Source organism: Mirounga leonina, unplaced genomic scaffold (genome assembly GCF_011800145.1).
Source record: "Mirounga leonina isolate KUSES-001 unplaced genomic scaffold, KU_Mleo_1.0 Mir_151, whole genome shotgun sequence".
In the NCBI taxonomy this organism is placed as follows: Eukaryota; Metazoa; Chordata; class Mammalia; order Carnivora; family Phocidae; genus Mirounga; species Mirounga leonina.
The window spans coordinates 63,970,009-63,989,946 of NW_023270377.1; the positions used below are offsets into that span (position 1 = coordinate 63,970,009).

Consider the following 19,938-nt stretch of genomic DNA (forward strand, 5'->3'; position numbering starts at 1 on the left):
TGGGTAACCTTTCCCAAGTTACAACACGCGTATCTTCTAGAGATCACTGCTCTGCTCTATGCTATCACACATTTGATATTAACTAAGGAAAGAGCATTGGTAAGTACTAATTCTTCAGTCAAAAAATTTGAACCTGTGAGATTACCATGTATTAAGAAATTGTTTATTTAATGCCTACAATGTGTATTTCACTTCAACTCTTCTATTTCTTCTCACATCCCTGTAATATTTAACCACGCTCTGATTACAACAGAAAGTTTGCCGTTATGAGACTTGAAATCAAATTCTGAGAGTCTCTCTTCATAACTGATGATTTATTTGCCATAGTTTCTCAGAAAGATATAATACACATTAGAATGGTGATTTGGTTTTTCTAAGAGAAGTTTCATCACAGTGGAATATGCAATGTTAGTTTAGCAGCATAGTTAATATCAAAGTATATTAAATAAAATAAATTACTTTAAGTTTCCAAAGTATGTACAGTTGAAGGAGAACACTCTTTTTTTTAAACATGTACATACACTCTATACTTTTTGTGATTGGATAGATAAATTATGGTGTTCGTGTGTGTGTAATGACCTGTACAGGCGATTAACAATGATAGGACTTTTAGCACAAAGGTGCGTGGTATGTTATTAAATGAAAATCAAGTAACTAAACAGACATGCAATACAATTATATTTCTAATAAAAGAAATACATGAAAATATTAAAATGACTTTTTAAAATGCAAACTATATTTTTCTAATTTTATAAGATGAGTATTTATTTATATTGTTATTTTCCAAACTGACAAGTATCAATGCCTCCTCCACAACACTAGGGACTTATTTCTAAAATAATCTTATCATGTTATCTTACTTCTAAAAATCCTTCAGAGGTTTCTGCATTCCTATGGGATGAAGTTCAAAGTCCAAATGCATGTTCTGTAGTGCCCTTTAAGATCTAGTTTCTGCATAGTTCTCCAGATGTATTTTCTAATGATATCCCAATATATACTCACTCTCTGCTTTATTTAAGCATAGAAAAGGCTTGCTGTTTCCTAAGTGAGCTTTTTCCCATAATTTCTTGTTTCAATGTATGTTGTACCCTCAGCCTAAATTCAAGTTTCTATCTTCAGTCTCATACCTCAAATTCATACCTCAAACCCAGAAGAAATCTTGAGCTTTTCCCCAAACTCTCCTTTCACAGCTAGGCAAGTCCTACAGCAGAATACCATGGCACTGTATAATTGCCTCTAATTGTAGTTATTTTATTTTATTTATTTATTTTTGAAAGAGAGAGAGAGTGAGAGCATGCACGCACGCACGCACACAGGAGGAGAAGGGGAGGGACAGTGAGAGAGAGAATCCTAAGGAGGCTCCATGCCCAGCATGGAGGCCCCCACAAGGCTTGAACCCACAAGACTGAGGTCATGACCTGAGCTGAAATCAAGAGTCAGACGCCTAACCGACTGAGCCACCCAGGCGTCCCTAAGTGTGGTTATTTTAATTTCTTGTTCAGTAATTTCTCACACTGGAGATACGCTACCTGAGAAGAAGTTTTTTTATCTCATTTTAATTTTTGAGTTCTCAGCATCAAACACATAGAAATTGTTAATGAAATTTTAATAAACAAAATATAAGTGAATATTTATAAATTGTATCACTTTATGTAATGTTTTGTTTTTTGGTTACAGCCCTCTAAGTATGTTAGCTAATTTTCTTGTTAGAATTGGTCTAAAGGAAATCCTTTCCCACTAGTAGTGAAATGAAAAATCAGTGTGGGAGTACCCTGGTGGAGTCCACATAGGACTTTCATCAATATTGTACTCTTGTTATTGACCAGTGTAGAGAAGATTTGCTTTGATTTGGATTGGATTTGTGCTCTCAGCATTGCCCCACACTGAACTGACTATGGCTAGGGAAATTCAGCAATTATTCCCAAAGAATGTAGCTTATGTTTTAGAGAATACAATTCTCTATTCATTCATCAAATATTTATTTGAGGGCGCCTGGGTGGCTTAGTCGGTTAAGCGACTGCCTTCGGCTCGGGTCATGATCCTGGAGTCCCGGGATCGAGTCCCGCATCGGGCTCCCTGCTCGGCAGGGAGTCTGCTTCTCTCTCTGAACCTCCCTCCTCTCATGCTCTCTATCTCATTCTCTCTCTCAAATAAATAAATAAAATCTTTTAAAAAAATATTTATTTGATCCAAATATTCTTTGATACACCATGGGTACAGAAATGAACAAAACAAAGTGCCAGTCCTCATGGACATAAACATAATGTTATATTTAACAATAGTTGACCTTTACTGCATTTGCCTTAGACTGCATCTTCACATGCACTGCTTCACTTGATTTTCATCACAAACCTAGGCTTTGATGCCATAATTACCCCAATTTTAAACTAAAATATACTAGAACCAGAACGTGTATACTTTTCCATCATCATAAAAGTGTATTCTTTTATCCTCCACCAGCTTCATATAATAGGAAAAGCAAAAGTTTTGGATTCAGGTCTTTCTCCATAGCTGTCAGATCTTTGACTTGTCATCTTGCCTAATTTTCATCTTCCTTCTGCATATAAGAAATAATAGTAAATACCACATAAATGTGCTGCACAGAATTAATGAAATAATAAGCAAAGCATGTATTAATGTGCGTGGTGGGCAGTATATCCCATAATATCTATTACTGACTCTTGAATGTACTACTGTAGATGATAGCTAGTTCAGTGGGAAAAATATTTAACCAAATCTTAAATAGGTGACTCTTTGGGGAAATAGGTTTATTAAAAATACCTTTCAAGATAAATATACTATATATTAATAAGAAATTATTTTTGATTGAATGTTAGAACTTACTAATCTGTAAACATTTTTAACTTTGTTGTGTCAATATAATATTTTCTGTAAATAATACTTATCTATTGATTCAAGTGGATACTTAAAAATTAACACTAGTCTCATTTGAATTTTTTAGATTTTGTTTGTATACTTTTAATCAATGACGATAAATCAGTGACCTATATTACTTATATAGTGGGCTGTATAAATTACTTAGAATTTTTCAAAGTTTTAAATTCTCTCATCTATCTTAGGTAATTATTATGAAATAAAAGCTAGTCAATGCTCAGTTTTGAAATCTAAAATCTTGGTTTTTTTCTATCCATAAATGACTGCAATAAGTGAATTATATGACTTTCCCATGTGATTTGTCTAAATATCCTTCACCAAAGCATGTATTCTGACATGGAAAAATTTTCCTGTTTCAAACCTCTTTGAATAGACCTAAGTTTATGCCTTGTTATGATGTTTTCATAAAGTAATGATAAGAAACTAATCTCTAAATATTCGTTCTCTTTTACTAAGCTTCATATATTTAAAGATTTTACTGTAAAGGAAATAGTCTTTTTTAATTTTTTTTAAGATTTTATTTATTTGACAGAGAGAGACACAGCAAGAGAGGGAACACAAGCAGGGGGAGTGGGAGAGGGAGAAGCAGGCTTCCCGCAGAGCAGGGAGCCCAACGTGGGGCTCGATCCCAGGATCCTGGGACCAAAACCTGAGCCGAAGGCAGATGCTTAATGACTGAGCCACCCAAGCACCCCTAAAGGAAATAGTCTTTACTTTAGACTGTCCAGCTTTCTTAATTGAGAAATGACAATGTTTTCCTTTCAATATGTTTTCTCTGTTAGTGAAGACCTAAAAGCCAGATGCCTAACTGAATTCTTTTTTTTTTCAAGCTTCAGAGTGCATCTTTTATTCATTCAACAATCGTTTGATCAAATATTTTTTTTTAATCTTATTATGTTATGTTAGTCACCATACAATACATCATTAGTTTTTGATGTAGTGATCCACGATCCATCGTTTTCGTGTAACACCCAGTGCTCCATGCAGTACGTGCCCTCCTTAATACCCATCACCGGGCTAACCAACCCCCCCTCCCCCCTCCCCTCTAAAACCCTGTTTGTTTCTCAGGTCCATAGTCTCTCATGGTTCATCTCTCCCTCCAATTCCTCCCACCCATTTTTCCCTTCCTTCTCTTAATGTCCTCCATGTTATTCCTTATGTTCCACAAATAAGTGAAACCATATGATAATTGACTTTCTCTGCTTGACTTATTTCACTTAGCATAATCTCCTCCAGTCCCATCCATGTTGATGTAAAAGTTGGGTATTCATCTTTTCTATTGGCTGAGTAATATTCCATTGTATATATGGACCACATCTTCTTTATCCATTCATCTGTTGAAGGGCATCCCGGCTCTTTCCACAGTTTGGCTATTGCGGACATTGCTGCTATGAACATTGGGGTGCATATGGCCCTTCTTTTCACTGTATCTGTGTTTTGGGGGTAAATACCCAGGAGTGCAATTGTTGGGTCATAGGGTAGCTCTATTTTTAAATTTTTGAGGAACCTCCACACTAGTTTCCAAAGTGGCTGTACCAACTTGCATTCCCACCAACAGTGTAAGAGGGTTCCCCTTTCACCACAACCTCTCCAACATTTGTTGTTTCTTTCCCTGTCCATTTTTGCCATTCTAACTGGTGTAAGGTGGTATCTCAGTGTGGTTTTGATTTGGATTTCCCTGATGGCTAATGATGATGAACATTTTTTCATGTGTCTGTTAGCCATTTGTATGTCTTCTTCAGAGAAGTGTCTGTTCATTTCTTCTGCCCACTTTTTAACTTGATTATTTGTTTTTTGGGTGTTGAGTTTGAAAGTTCTTTATAGATTTTGGATACCAGCCCTTTATCTGTAGTGTCCTTTGCAAATATCTTCTCCCATTCTGTGGGTTGCCTCTTTGTTTTGTTGACTGTTTCCTTTGCTGTGCAGAAGCTTTTTATCTTGATGAAGTCCCAAAAGTTCATTTTTGCTTTTGTTTCACTACCTTTTGGAGATGTATCTTGAAAGAAGTTGCTGTGGGCGATGTCAAACAGGTTACTGCCTATGTTCTCTAGGATTTTGATGGATTCCTGTCTCACATTGAGGTCTTTCATCCACTTTGAGTTTATCTTTGTGAATGGTGTTAGAGAATGGTCGAGTTTCATTCTTCTGCATGTGGTTGTCCAATTTTCCCAGCACCATTTATTGAAGAGACTGTCTTTTTTCCATTGCATGTTTTTTCCTGCTTTGTCAAAGATTAGTTGACCATAGAGTTGAGGGTCCATATCTGGGTTCTCTATTCTGTTCCATTGGTGTGTATGTCTGTTTTTGTGCCAGTACCATGCTGTCTTGGTGATCACTGCTTTGTAATACAGCTTGAAATCGGACAACGTGATGCCCCCAGCTTTGTTTTTCTTTTTCAACATTTCCTTGGCGATTCGGGGTCTTTTCTGATTCCATACATATTTTAGGATTGTTTGTTCCAGCACTTTGAAAAATGTCATTGGAATTTTGATCGGGATGGCATTAAAGGTATAGACTGCTCTGGGTAGCACAGACATTTTAGCAATGTTTATTCTTCCGATCCATGAGCATGGAATATTTTTCCATTTTTTTATGTCTTCTTCAATTTCTTTCATGAGTTTTCTGTAGTTCCTAGAGTATAGATCCTTTACCTCTTTGGTTAGGTTTATTCCTAGGTATCTTATGGTTTTTGGTGCTATTGTAAATGGAATCGTTTCTCTAATTTCTCTTTCAACAGTTGCGTTGTTAGTGTATAAGAAAGCAACTGATTTCTGTGCATTGATTTTGTATCCTGCCACATTACTGAATTGCTGGATGAGTTCAAGTAATTTGGGGGTGGAGTCTTTTGGGTCTTCCACATAAAGTATCATGTCGTCTGCGAAAAGAGAGAGTTTGACTTCTTCTTTGCCAATTTGAATACATTTTATTTCTTTTTGTTGTCTGATTGCTGTTGCTAGGACTTCTGGTACTATGTTGAACAACAGTGGTGAGAGTGGGCACCCTTGACGTGTTCCTGATCTTAAGGGAAAGGTTCTCAGCTTTTCCTCATTGAGAATGATATTCGCTGTGGGTTTTTCATTGATGGATTTTATGAGCTTGAGGAATGTTCCCTCTATCCCTATACTCTGGAGAGTTTTAATCAGGAAAGGATGTTGTATTTTGTCAAATGCTTTTTCTGCATCAGTTGAGAGGACCATATGGTTCTTCTCCCTCCTCTTATTAATGTGTTGTATCACATTGATTGATTTGCGAATGTTGAACCACACTTGCATCCTGGGGATAAATCCCACTTGGTCGTGGTGGATGATCCTTTTAATGTATTGTTGGATCCTATTAGCTAGGATTTTGTTGAGGATTTTGGAATCCATATTCATCAGGGATATCGGTCTGAAATTCTCCTTTTTGATGGGGTCTTTGCCTGGTTTGGGGATTAAGGTAATGCTGGCTTCATAGAATGAGTTTGGAAGTTTTCCTTCTGTTTCTGTTTTTTGAAACAGCTTCAGTAGAATAGGTATTATTTCTTCTTTGAATGTTTGGTAGAATTCCCCAGGGAATCCATCAGGCCCTGGACTCTTGTTTTTGGGGAGGTTTTTGATCACTGCTTCAATCTCGTTACTGGTTATTGGCCTATTCAGGTTGTCAGTTTCTTCCTGTTTCACTCTTGGCAGCTTATACATTTCCAGGAAGGCCTCCATTTCATCCAGATTGCTCAGTTTATTGGCATATAGTTGTTGATAATAATTTCTAATAATTGTTTCTATTTCCTTGGTGTTGGATGTGATCTCTCCCCTTTCATTCATAATTTTATTAATTTGGGTCCTTTCTCTCTTCTTTTGGATAAGTCTGGCCAGTGGTTTATCGATCTTATTAATTCTTTCAAAGAACCAACTTCTAGTTTCGTTGATCTGATCTACTGTGTTTCTGGTTTCTAATTCATTGATTTCTGCTCTAATTTTAATTATTTCTCTTTAATGCATGGCTTAGGCATTGTTTGTTGCTTTCTCTCTAGTTCTTTAAGGTGTAGAGTTAGTTGGTGAATTCGGGATTTTTCTTTTTTTTTGAGTGAGGCTTGGATGGCTATGTATTTCCCCCTTAGGACCGCCTTTGCAGTATCCCATAGGTTTTGGACCGATGTGTTTTCATTCTCATTGATTTCCATGAATTAAGTTCTTCCTTGATTTCTTGGTTGACCCAAACATTCTTGAGCAGAGTGGTCTTTAGCTTCCAAGTGTTTGAATTTCTGCCAAATTTTTTCTTGTGATTGAGTTCCAGTTTTAGAGCACTGTGGTCTGAGAATATGCAGGGAATAATCTCAATCTTTTGGTATTGGTTGAGACCTGATCTGTGACCCAGTATATGGTCTATTCTGGAGAAAGTTCCATGTGCGCTCAAGAAGAATGAGTATTGTGTTGTTTTAGGGTAGAATGTTCTGTAAATATCTATGAGGTCCATCTGGTCCAATGTGTCATTCAAAGCTCTTGTTTCCTTGTTGATTTTCTGCTTCGATCATCTGTCCATTGCTGAGAGTGGAGTATTGAGGTCTCCTACAATTAACGTATTGTTATCAATATGACTCTTTATTTTGGTTAACAGTTGGCTTATGTAGATGGCTGCTCCCATGTTGGGGGCATAGATATTTACAATTGTTAGATCTTCTTGTTGGATAGACCCTTTAAGAATGATATAGTGTCCTTCTGTGTCTCTTATTACAGACTTTAGTTTAAAATCTAATTTGTTTGATATAAGAATTGCTACCCCAGCTTTCTTTTGAGGTCTGCTCGCATGGAAGATAGATCTCCATCCCTTCATTTTCAGTCTGGATGTCTCTTTAGGTTCAAAATGAGTCTCTTGTAGACAGCATATGGATGGGTCCTGTCTTTTTATCCAATCTGCAACCCTGTGCCGCTTTATGGGAGCGTTTAGGCCATTCACGTTGAGAGTGATTATTGAAAGATATGAATTAATTGTCATCATGTTGCCCGTGAAGACGTTGTTTTTATAGATTGTCCCTGTAAGTTTCTGTTGTAGATCACTCTTGGGGTCTTTCTCCTTTTATAGAACCCCCCTTAATACTTCTTGCAGGGCCGGCTTAGTGGTCACAAATTCTTTCAGTTTCTGCTGGTCGTGAGAGCTCTGCATCTCTCCATCCTTTCTAAATGACAGCCTTGCCGGATAAAGTATTCTTGGCTGCATGTTCTTCTCATTTAGTACCCTGAATATGTCTTGCCAGGCCTTTCTGGCTTGCCATGTCTCTGTGGATAGGTCTGACATTATTCCGATGTTCCTCCCTCTGTACGTAAGGAATCTCTTCCCCCTAACTGCCTTTAAGATGGTTTTCTTGGTTCTAAGATTTGCAAGTTTTACTATTACCTGCCGGGGTGTTGGCCTGTTTTCCTTGATCTTGGGAGGTGTCCTCTCTGCCTCTAGGACTCTAATGTTTGTTTCATTCCCCAGATTAGGGAAGTTCTCAGCTACAATTTGCTCAAATACATCTTCTAGCCCTCTCTCTCTCTCCACTCCCTCCAGGATTCCAATGATTCTGACATTGGAACATTGGACATGGAATTCTGACATGGTGTCACTTATTTCTCTGATTCTATTTTCATGGATTCTGAGTTGTTTTTCCCTGGCCTCCTCTTTTCCCTTTTTATCTATTATACTGTCTTCCAGATCGCTTATTCTCTCTTCTGTCTCAGTTACCCTAGCTGTTAGATTATCTAGATTGGATTGGATCTCATTGATAGCATTTTTAAGTTCTGCCAATTCCCCTTTTATTTCTGCCCTTAGAGACTCTATGTTGCCATTAATTGATTTCTCCATTCTAGCCATTGTCTTCACAATTGCTAGCCTGAATTCCATCTCCGACATCTTGGTTATATCTGCATCCATTTGTAAATCTGCAGCATAAGTCATAATCTCTGAGTCTTTTCCATTTTGGGGGCTCCTCCTCCTAGTCATTCTGTTGATGGGTGTTTGAGGGAATGTATAGAGTCCAAATTATTGGCCAGAACCCAAGCAAGATGCACCTGTTTTCTTGGGACCTTAGGGTTGCTGGCCTCTTGTTTTCCCAGCCTGTCTTCTGCCGGAGGGGCCTGCCGCGCTGTTATTCAGGCAACCCTGTTTGGGCGGAGTTGCCCTGCGCCCCTGTGGTGGGGGATGGGCTCAGTGGGAATCAGTTTTTGGGGCTTTTGTTCTCTGGCGCCTTTCCCTGGCGGCTTTCCGCTTCTCTTCAGCGAGTCAGAGCAGAAGAGACCGTTTCCAACCCTCTGCCTCAGAGCAGAGAGACCGCAGTCTGTTCTTCAGTGAGCTCTCCAGGCCACACCGTCTCCGTTTCTGTCCGTGCTGCTATAAACTGCAGCGTCCTGGGTTGTGCGCCCCTCCGCAGCGCTCCCAGTCCTGCCTCCAGGTCGGGGCACCTCTCTGCCCTTTGTGCTTCTAAAACCACCAGCTCTCCACCACTAGGGGTCCTGTCCCGGGGACTGCAGTTCCCGTGCGCAGGACTCCGCCGCTCGGGGTTTCCACCCCGGAGGTTGCAGTTCACCGGCGGGACCCCAGCGCACCGGGTTTCTGTCTCAGAGGCTGCAGTTTGCGTGCGCGCGACCGTCACTCCGGGTTTCTGTCCGGGTGGCTGCGGTTCGCGTGCGTGCAACCCCGCCGGTCTGGTCCTCCACTCCGGGGGCTGCCCTAAAGTCCTTTCCCGATGCTACTGGTCTACCAGTCTGTGCCCGTCCGCAGCGCGCGAGGCTGTCACTCACCGGCGGTGTAGGATCCCCACAGCCAGGCTCCCTCCCGCTGCCGTTTATCCTCCGATATCTGCCCGCAGAATCACGGCTCTCCGCTTCGTACCTCACAACCAACCACCTGCGATATTCTGTTTGTAGAGATCCAGATCTTCTTACATCTCAGGCTGGTTTCGTGGGTGCTCAGAGTGGTCTGGTAGATATCCAGCTCAATTCCGGGGACCAGTTGAAATAGGGTCCCCTACTCCTCCGCCATCTTTCCCCCCTCCTCCTCTGCCATTTTTCCCCCCTCAACTGAATTCTTTCTTTGGTTTTGTATCATGCATTTTTATATCTTACATATATATCTAAAATTGAAGAGCTTTTCTCTTATTTCTCCAGGTAGAGCCAGTAAAACTGTCCTGTGATTACATTCCACTTACAACTAAATTATTTTAATAATAAAAGTTCATTTTTTTCATTTAAAATAGGAGATTACAGGAAGACAAATAATATTTTCCTCTTTTGTCTTGTTTTCCAACTCTCCTTAGATCCTTTATGCTTCTGGGAAGGTCTACATGATATTTTTTGTTGTGATAAGCTTTTGGTTTGCTTTTTACATAGCAAGTTTGTTCTTGGGCATACTTGCTATGTCCTATGAAGAAGAAAAGCAGAAAGCTGCTGAAAAAGCTAAGAAGATTGAGCTAAAATTTCAGCAGACTTTGAAAGCACTTCAAGAAGGAGACGAAGCAGCCGAGGTATAAATTTTTCTTAGTACTTCACAGAATCACAGAATTTGAGTTATTTTCTCTCTTCGGAGTGTATTGCTTTCTACTTGGTGCTCAGTATCTGTGTGTCGTACATGGTAAGAAGATCAACGGGGATCTTTTGTTTTATTTTTGTTTTTGTTTTTGTTTTTAAAGATTTTATTTATTTGACAGAGAGAGAGAGAGAGAGAGCGAGAGCAGGAACACAAGCAGGGGGAATGGGAGAGGGAGAAGCAGGCTTTTTGCCGAGCAGGGAGCCCAATGTGGGACTCGACCCCAGGACCCTGGGATCATGACCTGAGCCGAAGGCAGATGCTTAACGACTGAGCCACCCAGGTGCCCTCAACGGGGATCTTGATAAGTGGGCTCACTTTTGCTATTCAACATTATTTCTTCAGTGCACTGTGTTAAGAGTGATCAACATCTTTAAATATTTCTTTAAGACAGTTTTTGTTCCAAAGCGTGTATTACTACTGCTGATAAATGATGGATATATTAGTTTTCAAACTTGACTTCTCTTAATGCAGGTTTAGTTTATTAATTCAACTTGCTTCAGATAGTACATCAGAATTAACTGAAAAATTTCAGTATTCAACTCAAAAGTGATAATGCCTTCCATAATTTAGAAATCATGAAGTACTGAAAAGATGGATTTAAAGTATAGTACTAAAGTTGTAAAAAGAGCAAACAAATACACTTACTGTCTTTCTAGCTCTTCCGAGAAGAAATGCACTATGTATCTTGATATAAGGAATTATTTATCCATGGAATAATTAAATCCATGATTAGTAAAACTTAGTAAAGTTTTACTCTAATTTTCAATTATTTTAGTGTTGTTTTTTGAGTTTATTTTCAGATTTTAGCTTCATAACGAAAGATTCAATCTATGAATCTAAAAATATTGACAGAAGTAACATTAAAGAAGTTGTAGAAATTATCTTTAAAAAATCAAAGTTGTGCCATAAGTGTATTAAAGAAGAGGACCCAGGAGAGCAACCAGAAGTAGCTTTCTTATATTCAGTAGGACCTGGCAATCTCATACTTCTTTCTCACCTGGGGGAGGAATAGGTTTAGCCCAGTCTCCTAATACCCCTACCTGGAGCTGTAGAGGTGTATGGTAGGCAGGAGCCAAGTGGCCTAGGGTAGGTTACAGCCCCTGCCTGTTCCAGGTGTTGGTCCCTTCCCCTGTGTTGTAAAGAACCCTCTTGCCTAGGAGCTAGGTCTTTGGAGGGTGCTGGGCCCAAAGTGGCCACAGTCAAGTTGAGTGTTCCTTGACTGGAGTGGCCTAGTTACAGGACTTCACTTGGGAGAGGGAGCCATGCCCTGCCTCCTTTTCCATTCCACTCTAGATTTGTTACATTTTGCACTCTCAATACCTGCTCATAAAGATTGTTTACACTGGAAAAAAGAAGCAAACTCGATGGTAAAATCACAGACTAAAGGAGCAGACAAAGGATAGAAAGAAGCTATACTGAGACCCTGTCATATGGAAGAGGATAAAAAGAGATGGGGAAAAGTAAAGAGCCAAGATACACTCAGGCATTAAGTGGAATGCGTAGTAAGGCTGGCTAAGACGTTCATTAATATCAAAGGTAACTTCTGGGTCAAAAGGGGGAAAATGTTAACTTTCCTACATATAAAACTCTTTATTGTCATCATCAATGAAGAAGCTCTAGAAAAGTAATTCTACTAAAAACGTGGGAACTGAACAACATAATGTAGGATCACACCAATTATCTAGTATCTATTGATAGATGCTGTGTCTGCATGGTTCATAACATGCATACCACTGAAACAAGAAGCAATTATAGACAGTATGAAGAAAACATGTATTAAAAAAGGCTATTGAGTACAGCCATTATACCACCCATGAGGAAGTCACAAAAAAAATTACAAAAGATTTCTGTCTCTAGAAATGAGTGTGGGGTCCTTCTGATTGAATGATTATGGTCTGAATGATATGTTGAATGTGTAATTTATTTTGAAGTGGTATTTCAAATGTCAAGGGCTACACACAAATGTATCCGAGAGCACAATACTTCTCTTATCCCAAGATGAGATGCCCTATTAACTCTGCTTAGGAAGAACTTGAATTATTTCCCAATTTCTTAATATCTCCATTCATTTGGATCACATGAAGACTTTCTGGTTTTAATTAAAATCTTTCAATTGTAAAGGATTTTTTTTCATGGAAGAGCACTAGAACATTTTGTCATGAAAAACTTTTTTGGGGAAGTAAGAGTGAAGGTCATTTTCACAAGATTTACTTTCTTTTCCTTTTTTATTTATACTTAAGAAAATACTAGAAAGAGAAGAATTTAAAATGGCACATATTGAGGACCCTTGAGGTGACTTATCTGATTTAAGACTAATCAGGTTCTAATTTTGATGCTGGAATTACTGAGAGATTACTTAGATGCTTCATATTCTCACATTGTAGCAAAGCAGTAGATCATATTGGCTAAAAGCACAGTTTTGCAGTCAGATAAAAATAGATTTCAGTCTATTTTAGCCACTTAATAGATGTATGATATTTGCCAAGTCTGTTAACCTTTCTGAACTTCATCTTCTTTATCTGCAAGATGTATATAATTGTAGAATCTGTCTCAGAGGTTGATGTGAGATTCAAATGAAATAAATTCTTTTTTTTTTAAAGATTTTTTATTTATTTATTTGACAGAGAGAGACACAGTTAGAGAGGGAACACAAGCAGGGGGAGTGGGAGAGGGAGAAGCAGCCTTCCCACGGAGCAGGGAGCCCGATGTGGGGCTCGATCCCAGGACCCTGGGATCATGACCTGAGCCGAAGGCAGACGCTTAACGACTGAGCCACCCAGGCGCCCCAAATGAAATAAATTCTTGTAAAACACTTGGCAGTGCTTAGAGTATACTGAGCAACTGAAAAAAAATGTAAATGGCTAATCATAGGAAACACAAGAAGGCACAGCAGTACATAATGGAGAATACTCCATCAACATAAAACTCTTAAGTCTTTGACTATATCCCCCTTTTAGGGGCAATTACAATAATAATAATGATAATAGTAATAATAGTATATAATATTTATTGAGTGTCGAGTATGTTCCATACATATGATAAGCATCTTCATGAATCCTCAAATTTTATCTTAATTGAGGAGTTCCAGTTGCAAAGTTTGACTTGTATTTATTGGTATCTGATTTCTCAACACTTTACTTCATTTTTCACTATTTTATTCCATCAAATACACAGGTGGCAGATGAAACTTTCTTAAAAATTGCCAGTCGCTTTCCAAACCTCGAGAAGAGAATCAGATATACAACTGTAGGAATATAAGTATTTTTTAAAATATTGGCCCATCTAAAATGGCATCCTTATAGCTCATCTACCTAATTAAATAAGACATTATTGACAATCTACTCTATGCTAGGCACTTTACTAAGCATTGGAGATTTTAAAATGTTAATAAATACAAATATAGTATCTATCTTCATGAAGCTAATGGCCTAATGTAGAGATAGACCATAAAATTATCATAAACACAAAATTTTACCTCTCAGACTACCAGACATTGTGTGTTTCCTGATGTTATGAAACAGGAGACATAAAACACCACATACAATGTATTCTTGCCATAATCTGAGCTAAGTCTAGTAAGCCTCTAGATCTGTCTTTTTCTAGAGACTATAAGAAAGAGAAGAACACATTAATTTATGCTAAAAGGACACAATCTGCCAAATCAAGAATGTGAAAAATTCTACAGTTATAAGTGATCCATTATCATCAACAAATAAATCATATAGAAGAAATAAAGTCACAAGATAATCAGTAGACCTGTGAACAAAATACAATATGGGGATCTTTTTTTTATTTGATTGGAACAAATAAAATATAATAGAAAGTTTCTGAGCAATGAAAGAAAATGGAGCATGGTCTGAGTATTGGATAATATTAAGGAATTACTAATTTTCTGATTGTGATCCTAATGTTGTGATTATGTGTCTTACAAAGTTTATTCTGAGAATTATATGATATCTGAAATATTTTTCCTGAAATATTTTAAATAAAGTAGGGTGAATAATACACGAGAAATGAAGGGTATAATGTTACTAATTTTTAAGCCTGGATATTGGGTACCTGGTGATTCACTGTATTATTCTCTACTAAAAAAAATAAATGAAACCATGGCAAGTGCTATAAAAGTAAGAAACATGATGTTTTGAGAGCCTATAATAAAGGATTTCCCTGAGTAATAAAAGGGTTTTCTGAGAAACTGACGCTTGAACTGAGATCTAAAGAATGAGTCCATGCCAAGTAGGGGGACGGAACAGAGTAAGTCAGGATTAAAAAGGCCAGTGTAGCTGCAGTAGAGAGAACAAATCTGAGTCCAAGATGAATACTTCAGGTATTCATTGCTAAATGCTAGAAATACGACTGGATTCTTTCTTATTCGTATCTCCTCTCTAGAGAAAATTTAAACCAGTTGTGAGAACAAGAATCCCAGGTCCTTTTTCAGTCTAATTTTAACTTTGGATATGCCCTATTAGCTCTTAAATTTCCAAACAGGAGATTACTGAGTCACTGTCTTCTTAATTTGCATTATAAAATGGTCCTTTCCTTAGTAGTTGGCCAACTTGTGGGCATTCATTCAATATTTTTAAGAACTCTGTTTAGGTAACTATATTACTAGACTGATATGGAGTTTATTCATTTTATATTCTAAAATATATCCACAGTTCAAGCCAAGTAAGTAGAGAATTAAATGTGACTACATCAACAATAACATTGTTACTCTCCTCACTCTACCCACTCCACACAGATGATCATCTTTACTAAATTGCTTCTTGGGGTGATTCCATCAGACATTGTCATTATTAGAAACATCTCTAGGAGAGGCAATTCCTTTATATTAGGACTAGTAGAGGGTATTATTCAGTATATCACCAAGTATCATCTTTATGAAGAAACACCTGGGAAATCCCTGTTAGACCTTAATAACAGAACAATTATGCTTCTGTTGGTTTTTGACTCATGGAAATTTGAAATTGTATAAATTATAACTTGTATCTTATGTAACCTTGTAAGTCAGTTAAAAAATATTTTCTGGAGTAAGTTTAGTTAAGGTAAATAAATTAGCCTCACATCCTGAGTTTTTAGCTTACTTTTTCAATAAAAAAAATAATAATGAGAGAACAGAGATCTGTAGACCTGAAGAATCTGTCATTTTCATGATGGAATCAGTATAGAATAGAGTTGGTTTTTTACCTCCTCTGACTCTAGTATTTATGAAATTAGAGGGAACTTGACTGATACTGAATGAGATAAATATGATGATTCCTTGATATCTATTATGCCACTTCAGAAAGACCACAACAGAACCTGCCAACCAGGGTGTGCTGGGTATCTGTTATCTTGAGCCTCGATCACTAATCCCTTCAGTGTTGGTGAAGCAGCACCCCCATGCCATTTACCTCTGTTCCAGAGCAGCCTTGCCTATTCAAATCTATTTACTATTTATTTCACCTATTTAGCCACACCTATTTACCAAGTTAACAAACATACAAATATCATTCTCTTGTATGCCAAATGAAAAATCTGTTGGGAACCCTGTGGTGTAATATTATCTACCCATTGTCAGTTTTTTTTCTTTTGCATGTGCACACACACTCACACATACACACATGTGGAGGGGGGAGGGGCAGAGGGAGAGGGAGAGAGAGAATCTTAAGCAGGCTCCACACCCAGTGCAGAGCCCAGTACAGGGCTCGATCTAATGACCCTGAGATCATGACTTGAGCCAAAATCAAGAGTTGGACACTTAACTGACTGAGCCACCCAGGTGTCCCACTATTGTCAGTTTCTTAGAGTTTAAATTCAAATATAAGTTTTATACTTGGTCACTAGAAACATCTGAGCTCTATTTGTGTAACTATGATGGTATAGATGTTGTAATATCTACATCAAACCCTAAGAATGTGTTTCTAATGCAGGACTTCTTTGGAACTCTGTGTAACCGTATCGGCAAAACAGAATATCTTAAAACCATTACTCAAGAGACATGACAGAAAGAGTTGATTCCTTTATGGAATTATCTTACATGTTCTAGCCAAAACAACTCTTTTAAATCCATTCTTTTACCTCATACTATTCGAGATTATTTCATTATCACAAAACCAAATAATTTTGATTTTATCAAGAGAGTTTTTTTCGAAGTTATAAAATACCCTCAAGGAAAAATTTAAGGTGTTTGAGAAATACTATTATTCAGTAGCATGATTGCCAGCTGGATATTTTGCAGTAATCCTAAAGTATACATTGAATGGTTTGTCAAATATGAGTAATAAAACCAGTATTTTCTGATTTCCTCCTTTTATAGTTGACCTCATAGTATGAAATGATTTTGTTGAGTTGCAAGTTATAAACATCCATTACACAAATGATCCTGTATCAGTTTAATACTGCCTATAGTGTAAAGAGTAGCAAAAGATGAAACCGAAAACGGTTTCTGGAGGTAAGAATCAGCATTTTAAAGAAGGTTATAAACCTTATAGTTACAGTCTTGTAGCTACAAAGGGAAGAAGCCAGCACTAGACTCATCTAATTTCTTTTTAGACCAAGACCACACAAATAGAAATGAAGAAAAGACCACCAACTTCTATGATCTCTTCTTTGAATATGTTGACTGCTATCAGACATGAGGAAGGTAAAGTAAAAAATATTTAGACACTATGACTCACTTTTAAAGGAATCCTGCAATTTCTTTAGAATTTTAGATGATAACTAATATTTAAGGAATAACATAAGAATATTAAAATAAGCAATTCCATACACATGATATTTTAGACATTGGAAAGGAAAGAAAGGAATATTAAAATGAGCAAGTCCATACATATGATATTTTAGACATTGGTATTTTAGACATTGTTAGCACTCACCAAATAGTGCTAAGAAATTTTCTTTAACATTGAAAGCAACAAAGAAGTATTAACTTATAACTAAAAGTAGAGGTTGGATAATATAACAGTAATATATTAAGATCCTTTCTGTACTATCTGCTTTTTTATATATAACCAGTAACTCATTATCATGGACAATATTAAAAGGTATTATTTTGTAAAGCATAAAAATCTAGAAATTACAAATCATAATACTCTCAGCTTTATTCCATATTTATTTTCTTGAGAGAAACTCCTATGTTTTGCTTCTAATACACGGTTTGTCTTATTTCATTTGTCTAACTCAGAAAGCATGAACAAAATAGAGGAAATTTGCTTTGCTCTGATTTTTATTAGTACAAAATATTTCTATTTGCTAATTCCAAATCAGAAGTCTAGTTTTAAACATCTCTTTGCATGCAAAAGTCAAATATTTTATTAGTTAGAACTTAAACAATTTGCTAATGTTTAACTTTTTTATTCCTTCATTTCAGAACCTAAAAAATCCAGGAAGAGATGCCCATTGTGTTGGTATAGATTTGCTAAAACTTTCTTGATCTGGAATTGTTCTCCCTGTTGGTTAAAATTGAAAGAGTTTATCCATATGATTATAATGGACCCATTTACCGATCTTGTCCTTACTGTATGCATAATTCTAAACATATGTTTTTTGGCCTTGGAATGTTATCCAATGAGTGAAGAAACCAACAATATTCTCAGCATTGGAAACCTGGTAAGGCTCTTGTACATCATTTTCATTTGCGATTTCAACTTTTCTTCAGTCATCATAATCCCCATTATTATATTTTATAACTCCAATATGTTACAAATGCATTATATGCCTATCAGATGAAGTATTATGTTCATACTTCCACAACCAACCACCCCCAGCTCTGCTTTGTAGGTGTTCTTATCATCGAATAGGTTTGTAGCTAAAGTTTAAAATTCTGCCATTTAAGTCTGAGATTCTAGTCAGTTGCTTGACAGTTAGGTTAAGTGGAAATATTATTTATTTCCTCTCCCTTCCCAAACATATCCTTTCTTGGTACCATAGCTCCATAGATCAGAGCAGGGCAGAGGTGAAATAACAAATACAAGTTCCTCACTGACACCTGAATTCTGAATCCTGACTGTAACCATACCTGCCCTGTCTGCTCTAGCCACCTATCTTTGCCTTAGATGGGAACTTATCCTTTTTTTATCAATACAATGCAAAAAGCAAAACAGATTTCTGTGAGTTTAAAAACAAGTCACATTCAAGAAAATATACAATGTTTAATTTTCTTTGTTTTTATGGTGGTTGTTGCTTATTGCTGGGTATTAGTATAAATTGCCAAACTGTTACCCATTTTGAATTATACATTTACTTGGTAACAATACAACAATTTAGTCATTTCTGCCAGTATAGTTTTCAAGAGACAGTGTTCATAGGCTTACTTTGTTTTTTGTTTTTGTTTTTTTGTCCTGGTTCATATATGTACTTTTTAAATTCTTCTGCAGTTTAAAAAATTAAATATCTTATCATGTATTCCATATCCCAAAAGGAACCATTCAAAATGAAAAGATTTTCATCTTTAAATATTCTTTTGTTGTTTTTCAGGATGGTTTTTATTTAATAATTGAAGATTTTGTATACAATGTTTGATGTTAGACTGTTAAATTAAAAATGTTTGAGTCTATCCTTTTAATACAGACTCCAAAACTAATCAGATCTTGACAGAGGAACTGTGAAGAATGTGTCAGTGAAAAGTTATAGCTTTTGTGTATGAGGGTTCTGATAGTGTAATTGGAAGCATATTCTCATCTATGTGTTTTGTTTTTGTTTAGATTTTTATTGGAATTTTCACAGCAGAAACGATTTTGAAAATAACTGCAATGCATCCATATGGGTATTTTCAAGTAGGTTGGAACATTTTTGATAGCCTGATTGTGTTCCATGGTTTAGCAGAGCTTTATCTAGCAAATATTCACGGGATGGCTCTTTTTCGAACATTCAGGGTGGTAAGTAGAATCCAAGATCTAAATTTTATTTTATGAAAATTTATCTCAGCTTCCTCAGGCACAACATGGGAAAAATAGTAATACCTGTCCCATTGGGACATTTGGAGTAATAAATGAATTAATTTTTATGTAAAGAGCTTAGAAAGTGCCAGGAAGAATAAGCATTTTCCAATGCTGTCATTTGGCCAAAGCCTCAAGGGAAATAATCCACATATGTAGCAAGTTTAAGGTCTAGTTTTAGAAAGCAGGACCAGGGTTGCTGTACCCCTGGAACAGGATGATGTGGAGTCCCAGAAGCTGAATGCCAGAGTATGACTAAGGAACTGGAATCGGGTATTTCTAACTGTAGAGTTAGAAAACTTTATAAAAGACCAGTCAGACCAGGGAAATGTTATTATGAAAATTATTAAGAATGAGTATATGTCTGTAATGTAGGGTGGTAGTAAGAGTTAGAAAACTAGCCAAGGAAATAATGTTATTAGAAGAGTATGTATGGAAATGTTACGTACTTGATAAGTAATATATTCTGGTAAGAAGTGAAGGAATGTAGCAGGAGTCAATACAATTAAGTAGATTTGATCTCATCCAAATAATTCTTCAGAACACTGTCTTACGTCCTCACCCGTAGACCTATCTAATCAGT

The 19,938-nt window shown here is 36.9% G+C and overlaps 1 protein-coding gene across 2 annotated transcripts in view; it reads left to right on the plus strand.

Moving 5' to 3' along the window:
* The window catches only part of SCN7A (sodium voltage-gated channel alpha subunit 7), an 86,635-nt gene that overhangs the window by 37,006 nt on the left and 29,691 nt on the right, over positions 1 to 19,938 (plus strand). For both annotated transcript variants that reach the window (XM_035007845.1, XM_035007846.1), the window contains exons 10-13: positions 10,166 to 10,372; positions 16,972 to 17,062; positions 17,789 to 18,027; positions 19,122 to 19,295. In XM_035007845.1, the coding sequence (XP_034863736.1) occupies positions 10,166 to 10,372; positions 16,972 to 17,062; positions 17,789 to 18,027; positions 19,122 to 19,295 (711 nt within the window). The remainder of the gene's footprint in view (positions 1 to 10,165; positions 10,373 to 16,971; positions 17,063 to 17,788; positions 18,028 to 19,121; positions 19,296 to 19,938) is intronic.